Source organism: Anabas testudineus, chromosome 9 (genome assembly GCF_900324465.2).
Source record: "Anabas testudineus chromosome 9, fAnaTes1.2, whole genome shotgun sequence".
NCBI lineage: Eukaryota > Metazoa > Chordata > Actinopteri > Anabantiformes > Anabantidae > Anabas > Anabas testudineus.
The window spans coordinates 6,020,045-6,028,050 of record NC_046618.1 but is presented as its reverse complement, the minus strand read 5'-3'; the positions used below and the strand labels follow the sequence as shown (position 1 = coordinate 6,028,050).

Sequence of the window (8,006 nt, the reverse complement as noted above, 5' to 3'; positions counted from 1 at the left end):
TGAGTATCAGAACGGTTGTAATGACTTTTTGGAAGATCCCGCAAATACATGGTTTAATTCTTTCCCTTTAACTAACTTTACAACAATAGCACTTAATTAGTCCTACGTCTTTATTACTTATTGTGATTCAGATGTTAACAGCCCATTAAACAGTTGTTATCAGTTGCTATCAGAGTCATAATGGGCAAATTGTACTTACCTACAAACCAGCAAGGATGGGTGGTCAACAAAACACAGACTTTAAAATTGAAGATTACTGTTTGGTTCCCATTTCAAACTTATAGTTAACATTGCTAATTGAATATGTTATTTCAGCATGATTATTTCGTAAACCAAACCAAGTAACTTTTGTATCTAAGCCTAACCAAGCTGTTTTTGTGCCTAAACGCTGAACGTTCCTCATTTCTTATTGTAACCATGACAAAACAATACAGCTATTGTTTTGTCACCATACAGACTGGGAGGTGGAGTAGAGCGCTTAACCAACCTCTATGATCCAGATAACAACCAATAAAGGCTGTTAAATGGCTTGACCATGTCTGACGCAGGTGTCAGCTAAATTAGCAGGTAACTTGTGAAATGTAATCTAAATTCATTCCAGAAAAAGTGGACAGTGTGATATTCGCCCTTTACAAGCGGTGACACCTTATGCCAGAAAATAAATTATCTATAAGACCAGTTTTTCCAAGTTGCACAGAAACTGTTGCAATTGTAAAACTGTAGATCTATATCAGCACACTGACAATTGCAATAGACAGGTTGTGATCAGGATGCGGCTAATACGTCTAATTAATTTTCTTGTCTGCTAATTTTAGAAGAGAGTGAAACATGCCCATCATAAACTGGTCATTAAATTGCTTGTTTTGTCCAACCTACTCTGCAAGACCTAAATATGTTCTGTTTGATTTGGCATAAGACAAAGATATTCAAATAGGGACAGTTTGTAGATTCGGCATGAAAAAATGATTTTGTGCCAATCGACTCATAATAGACTAATAATTTCACGTTCAGCTGTTTTCTGTTCAGGGAGCTGCACAAGGCTCGACCAGATATTGCTTTAGACACATGACAGACACAGGCAAAGTGTGAGGGCAAAGAAAAAAAATTACAAAATAAAGAAATACAGAATTTGTAGGGTGTATTTTAAACCCAAGACAAAAAGCCAGGGCACATTCCCCTACCTCGATTCCCCCCGTGCTCCCCACCACAATGTATATTACTATTACTAGACTGGAAAATAAATCAAGTGATGGATTATTCCAACGATGTTTTAGCAAGTGGAAAAATCTCTTCTCTTCCAGTCTGAAAATGATATATGCAAATTGAAACCTCGGCAGAAGATGAATGAGACTGTGAAACCTCAGCAATATGGATGCTTGAATGTTGTAAAAAAAAAAAAGCATCATGACTGCTGCCTTAGGAAATCTATCTGCAGCTCATGCAGTCATCAAACAGTGACAAATTAATCTGGAAAATGTTTGGTCAGATGGAGAACAACTATGAGAGGGACAAAATGATAAACATTATAAACAGCTGACAAGAATGATAAATTAAACTTGGCACATTATGCATGGCTCATCTTTTTATCAAATGCTTAGGCCTATGTGATTTAATTGTTATGGTGTTATGTAAATGTAGCCTAATAGTTATTGTCAAAGATACATTATATGTCTAAAGAAACTATTCTGCATTTGGCACTGGCAGTAAAAAGGGATAAATAAATGGAAGTAGAATATACAGGTATAAAAATTAATAACTGAAGTCAAATGCAAATGTTGAAAATGCAGTAAAGTAAAAATGACAAAATTTGCCCGTAGAGTGCAGTGGAATAAAAAAAAGTTGCAGAAAAATGCAAATAGCTCTCTTGCTGTATTTAAGTATCAAACAAACTACAGCAGTGTATGGTGGATGTATTACTGTCCACCGCTGGTGTTGGTGTATTTGTATGACATGCAGACCATTTGAACAGGAAACAGCATCCTCTTGTGTTTAAAAGAGGGAGTCACAGTATCTACACATTCGCTTGACGAAGACGTTTATTGTATCAATAAACGTCTATTTAATCCATTTCAATTTCTCAGATTTGATCACTGTACGTTATATATATTTTTATAAAAGGACAGAAATGACATAACCGTCTTTAAACGCACCATTCACGCTTTGTTGTTTTTTTTACCAAACAAACCGAGAGTGGCTGCAACGTGACAGACGACTCTGATTGGTTCGTTCTTTGCCATTGGGCGGGACAATACAACAGCAACGACCAATGGCGTTTGACCTCGCCACCTGATTCCAAAAAGTAAGCAGGGTTGTTTTGACCTGTCAAACCTGACTGAGCTAACTCGTCTTTCAACAGAGGGGTTTGTGTTAAACATTTGACGGAAAACGCTCTTTTCTTGAGGAACACGAAGATATTTACGTGAGATTTTGTTCAATTTGTTGAACGTCTGGTGTTTGTTTTTTCTTTTTTTTCTGCTGTGCGTTATATGAGCTAGCAGGCTAACGTGAAGCAGCTGATATCTTGCTAGCTGATGTTACTCAGCCCTTAAACTAAACATTAAGTCAGGGCCTCGCAGCTCGGCGTCAGTACAGGGTATATATGTTGTTACTATTCTGAGCCAGACCGTAGTTTATCGTCATTTACCGTTTATTCGCATATCAGTAAGGTTGTAGGGACTATTCAGTGACATAAACAGCAACTGTAAACATCCTTTCTCTGGTCGTGAGCTGCCCAGCCTCTCTCTCTTCCTGTGTATACATCAGCATGCCGTCAGCACTGGGGGCTTAGATTTCTCTGGAGAATAATTAAGATGATGTTATTATAAGAGAAATAAACGCGATGAAGCCCAAAGATCAGTTTCTTGCCATGGCTGAGGATGGAGACCTAAGTCCAATGTCAGGACGTGCTGCTGCGTCAGACCGTCCGAGCCGACAGACCTACAGAAGTTCGGCCCATTTCCGCAGCCTGCTGGACGGCCTGCTGGCTCTCAAACAGAGTGGCATCCTGTTTGATGTGGTGCTGCAGGTGGAGGGGCGGCCCATCCAAGCCCACCGTATACTCCTGGCAGCCTCTTGCGATTATTTTAGGTAAAAACTCCCAAAAGCCTCAGAATGATCTTACTTTTATTCTTATTTGACTTTCCCCCCTGCAGCTAACAGGCGTTGTCATGTGATCAGCAGTCATTTCATATTTACTTTTGTTTGTTTGCTTTTGCTTTTGCTTTCTCTGTGTCTACACTCCTTCCATCATGACTGTGAACAAGTCACACATACTGATGTCCACGTTCATTCAGAAGAAAATTATAAGTGGTGTCTGTATAACACTTTACACTATATTTATACGGGTAGTTAAAGAGAATTAGAACCAAGGCTTAGTATATTAAATAAAGTTTTGATTGAAAACATATGAAGGCTTTTAATGGATAATGATCACCTTTAAATTTTTTGGGGTGTGTTTTTGTGTTGGTGTGGTTCTTTTCTTTTTTTAAAGAGAGCAGCTGTAACAAGGCAAAGCAGTTTGCCTGCAGGATTAAAAAAGACATTTTCAGATCTTGAATCAGATCTCAGAATGAGATTTCCACAATCCTCAGAGGATTTTTTTTTTAGCTCATCTTTGTCTTTAGGCATTTTTTCTTTATTGGACAGTTCATAGTAGAAAATGAGAGAAAAAATGCATAAAAATACTTATTGCTGAACAGAGGTACCCGGCAGTATACAAACTGAGGTTATTGTGGCTCTATATTATACATCTCATCATCACTGAGCCACTCTTCTCTACTAGGGGAATGTTTGCTGGAGGCCTTCGGGAGACTCAACAAAAAGAGATTCTAATTCATGGGGTATCTTATATGGCCATGAAAAAAATACTCGACTACATCTACACTTCTGAGATTGAGTTAGACCTGGAGTGTGTTCAGGAAGTCCTGGTAGCTGCCACACTTGTGCAGGTATGCTATTTGTTGCTCCTTTGTTAAATGTTTTTGTGTTTTTTATTTTTGTTTTGTTTTTTTCACATAAGCTTTGTCGTTTTGTTTTAAAGATTGAAAATGTCATCACCTTCTGCTGCGACTTCCTCTTCTCTTGGCTGGATGAGAGCAACATTTTGGAGGTGCACCGTCTAGCTGATCTTTATGGACTGCAGCAACTTAATGATAAGGTCCACTCCTATATCCTCAGGAACATTCAGACTTTGTCTCAAACAGACGTGTACCGCCAGCTACCGCAAGATGAAGTCTTCAGAGCACTGAGTAGTGATGAGCTTCAGGTGAACAGTGAAAATGAGGTGTACGAGGCGGCACTTCATTACCACTACAGTCCTGAGCAGGTGGAAACTGATCAGGTGTATTTGCAGGTTAGTCCCAAGGTGTGTCTGCATTTTGTACTAATTTCTCTAACAGCATCAGATTTCCTGGGTGAAATAGAAGCCATAAATCCACTTAGTGTTACTGTGTTGTAGTTAGACTCCCACTTTATCTGTTTAGTTTGCTCTTGACAATAATTTAATCTTTCTGATCTGAAGGACAGTCTCAAGATGCTCGATGCTGTGCGTTTCTGCCTGATGGAGAAACAAGTGCTGCAGAGGCTGTACGGCAGACTAAATCAGTGTCCACTGAAGAATTCTCTGTCAGCTGCCCTGCGCTACCACGAGCAGGAGATCTGGCAGCCTGTGCTGCAGAGTCCTCTCACTCAGCCACGCTCCACCTTTCACTGTATCTTGGGCTTTGGGGGGATGTTCAGCTCCAGTGCCCTCACAGAAAGCAAGCACTTGTTTCAGGTGTTCCACCCGAGCTGGGGGGAGTGGAGGACTCTCATTGCAGCTCACGCCACCAGAATGTCCAACCAGGGCGTTGCTGTTCTCAACAACTTTGTTTATCTTATTGGAGGAGACAAGAACACAAGTGGATTTCGGGCAGAGTCCCGCTGTTGGAGGTGAGATCCTGCCTTCACTTTTTGATAATATCACATGATCTCAATCAACACATAGAGTTGTCATGGAAATGCAGATGTTCAAGTTAATATTTTTTCAGCACTTCACTTCAGCACTTTACATGTGTTTTGGCTTAACGGGGTTCAACATTTAGCAATGACGTTAGAAATGTCATAAGAAAACTAATCGCATCACAAAATCTATTTAGTAGCTGTCACATAACAGCAGATAAGGTCCTTAATAACCTACATAAATTAAAGTCATGTCAAAAAGCGGTACAGTGAACGGTTTTTGCCCATTTTAGCTACTTTCAGCACAGATTCGTTTACTGCCTGTTTGACTGTTTTTACACTTTATTATTTATTTTCTATTTTACTCAGATACGACCCTCGCCACAACAGCTGGTGCACCATCCAGCCTCTGCAGCAGCAGCATGCTGACCACTGTGTTTGTGTGGTGGGCGGACATATTTATACCATTGGAGGCCGAGACTACAGCAGTGAGCTGGACTCTGTGGAGCGTTATGACCCACACACCAACACATGGGAATTTGTGTCACCCCTAAAGAGAGAGGTATGAGAATAGGGTTGAAAGAGTTTTTTTATGCAAGTAATACTGCTGCCACACACAAGATGGCGCTGCATAGTCAGCTTTGGGCCACTGATGGTGTTTTTTTCTAGCATTAGACCAGTTCTTCCCCTTTTCCTTTAATGTTACTCTAACTTACCCTCCAGGTTTATGGCCATGCTGGGGCAGTGGTGGATGGGAAAATTTATATAACATGCGGGCGCAGAGGGATGACATACCTCAGGGAGACATACTGTTTTGACCCTGCAGCCAATCACTGGACACCGTGCGCAGAGGGACCAGTGGAGCGAGCATGGCACGGCACGGCTGCTGTAAACGGACGTGTTTATGTTTTTGGGGGAAGCAACGATGAACGTGGATATCGGCGGGATGTCCTGAAGGTACAATTTCACAATTAGTCTATGGTGTTTATGCTGCACAATAAAGGCTGTGTTTACACTGGTAAACAGCAGGTTCACAAATGCAGTGTGAAATGTTGGTTGATCATGCATTATGACATGTTTCTCTTCTTTTTTGTCTTCAAAATGTTTTTCATTCATATATATGTATTTGTTAAAGATAACTAATCTAAGTTTCAAAATATTCTACAGTCTGTTGAGTCCCACCTTATTTGAGATTTTCATAAAGGCATTTATAATATATTAAGCTAATAATCCAGTATCCAGCACCTTCTTTAATTAATACCCAATGATTTTTTTCTTCAGGTGGTGTGCTTTGACCCCACAGTCAACTCTTGGTCTTTATTGTCCCCCCTCCCTGCTGGACATGGAGAACCCGGCGTAGCTGTGCTGGACAATCGCATTTATGTGCTGGGAGGACGCTCTCATGATAAAGGCAATAGAATGAAATACGTTCACGTGTACAACACTGACATAGGCGAGTGGGAAAACGAGACAGAGTTTAAGGAGCGCGTCTCCGGCCTGGCTGCCTGCGTAGTGCTCATGTCCCCTGCTGTGATTGCCGAAGCCAGGAACTGGGAACAGCGCACGAAAAATTCCTGGGAAGATGTGGACATGGACAACTCAGAGGATTCTAGTGAGGACTGAAGCGCCTGGGTTCAGCTGAATCTCTGAGCACCGGAGACTGTCGTGCACCTTTGTATTCAGCATGTTGTATTAAGCATTCTGAGGCAGTGGTTACAGCAGCACTGTGCCCTTTTTGCATGTTGACCACTTTGAGTGCCTCTGAACCAAAGTGTCATTCAGGACTTTTGCACCCCTCTGTTGACTTTTCTCAGATTTGTTTTATGATTTACATAAACAAACTCTGACCATGAATCCCTGCCTGCTCGAGACATTTTGACATATGCTGTTCTAAAGCTGGGTCAGTCGGTATAGACGCTATCTCTTTTAGTTGCATGCCATGTGCCCAAACTGGCAGTTCATGTTTTTTATCCAAGTAAACCCAGTTAACATCCAAACTACTAAGTAATCATGAAGTTGCTAAAATGTAACACTGTGCCTTGTTTTTGCGGTTACATCTGGAACCTGTGTTGTGAGGTGTGTTTTCAATGTTTATCAGTGTCTTTGGACGGAGATGAGACTCAGTTTTTGTGCTTCTGATATCACAGTTTGTTTAAACCTGATTTCTGTTTGTATGATGAGGCACTGGTGCTACAGGTTGTAGACACTGTAAACATATTCAAAATATGTCACAATGTCTGTAAATTGATGGGGATAATAGGGTATATGTAATCAATACCAAAACATTTTTGGCCATTTGTATCCTTTCATTTAAATTCTTAATTAATTCCTTATTATTCTTTATCAAAATTCAATAGTCTGACAAACAGTAGTTTTAGAATATTTCTATTATCTTTGTGATTCTGTTTGTTGTCTCAGTTCATTGCTAACGCTGTTAATACATGCAGACGATACATTGCTCCACCACCACTCTGCATCCTTTATTTCAACAGATTCATTTTAAAACTGACTTATCTTTCCCATATAGTAAGTTACGTTTTGTCTTAAGAAACAATGCAATGTTTTGAAACCCACTATCATACAAGATATGCAAAGTTAGTATCCAGTCTGTGCCATCAGTTTTCACATTGAATAAAATTAGTAATATATACTGCTTTTGTCATGTGTGCAAATTAGTTGACGTCAAGGCCGCAGCACTTTGAAATTAGGGATTTTACCAGTGATGAGGTAGTTAAAACACAATATTTCTAAACAATTCCCTGAAAAATGCATAATTAGCTTTTGTCAGGAAAAAATATGAATTCAAGCGCTAATTACAAGGATAATAGACATTTTCTGAGTTTAATTAGTTGCCTTTTACTTGAATAAATGATGATTTTCCCTTTAAAGGAAACACATGCACAAATGGTTTATATTTGTTATTTGTTGGCTATGGTCTTGGGATTTGTGCTTAGTCACTACATTTTTAAATTAAATGTTTCACAGTTTTATACGTGTGTAATAAAAACTCCACAGGTGCTCGTCTTCTGTTTGAACTGGCTGCTAGTTGCTGCCTCCTGACATTTATT

The 8,006-nt window shown here is 39.9% G+C and overlaps 1 protein-coding gene across 3 annotated transcripts; it reads left to right on the top strand.

Moving 5' to 3' along the window:
• The first annotated feature begins 2,298 nt into the window (after positions 1 to 2,298).
• Positions 2,299 to 7,588, top strand: klhl22 (kelch-like family member 22). Of its 3 annotated transcripts, none has more exons than XM_026343978.1 (7): positions 2,299 to 2,419; positions 3,782 to 3,947; positions 4,040 to 4,363; positions 4,520 to 4,929; positions 5,308 to 5,500; positions 5,662 to 5,895; positions 6,220 to 7,588. In XM_026343978.1, exons 2-7 carry the CDS (start codon positions 3,786 to 3,788, stop codon positions 6,559 to 6,561), a joined length of 1,665 nt encoding a protein of 554 aa, XP_026199763.1. In that variant the 5' UTR covers positions 2,299 to 2,419; positions 3,782 to 3,785; the 3' UTR covers positions 6,562 to 7,588. The 3 variants fall into 3 exon arrangements, with proteins under 3 accessions (XP_026199763.1, XP_026199762.1, XP_026199760.1); XM_026343977.1 differs by having other exon boundaries at positions 2,299 to 3,087; positions 4,040 to 4,351; XM_026343975.1 differs by having other exon boundaries at positions 2,299 to 3,087.
• The last annotated feature ends 418 nt before the right edge of the window (positions 7,589 to 8,006 follow it).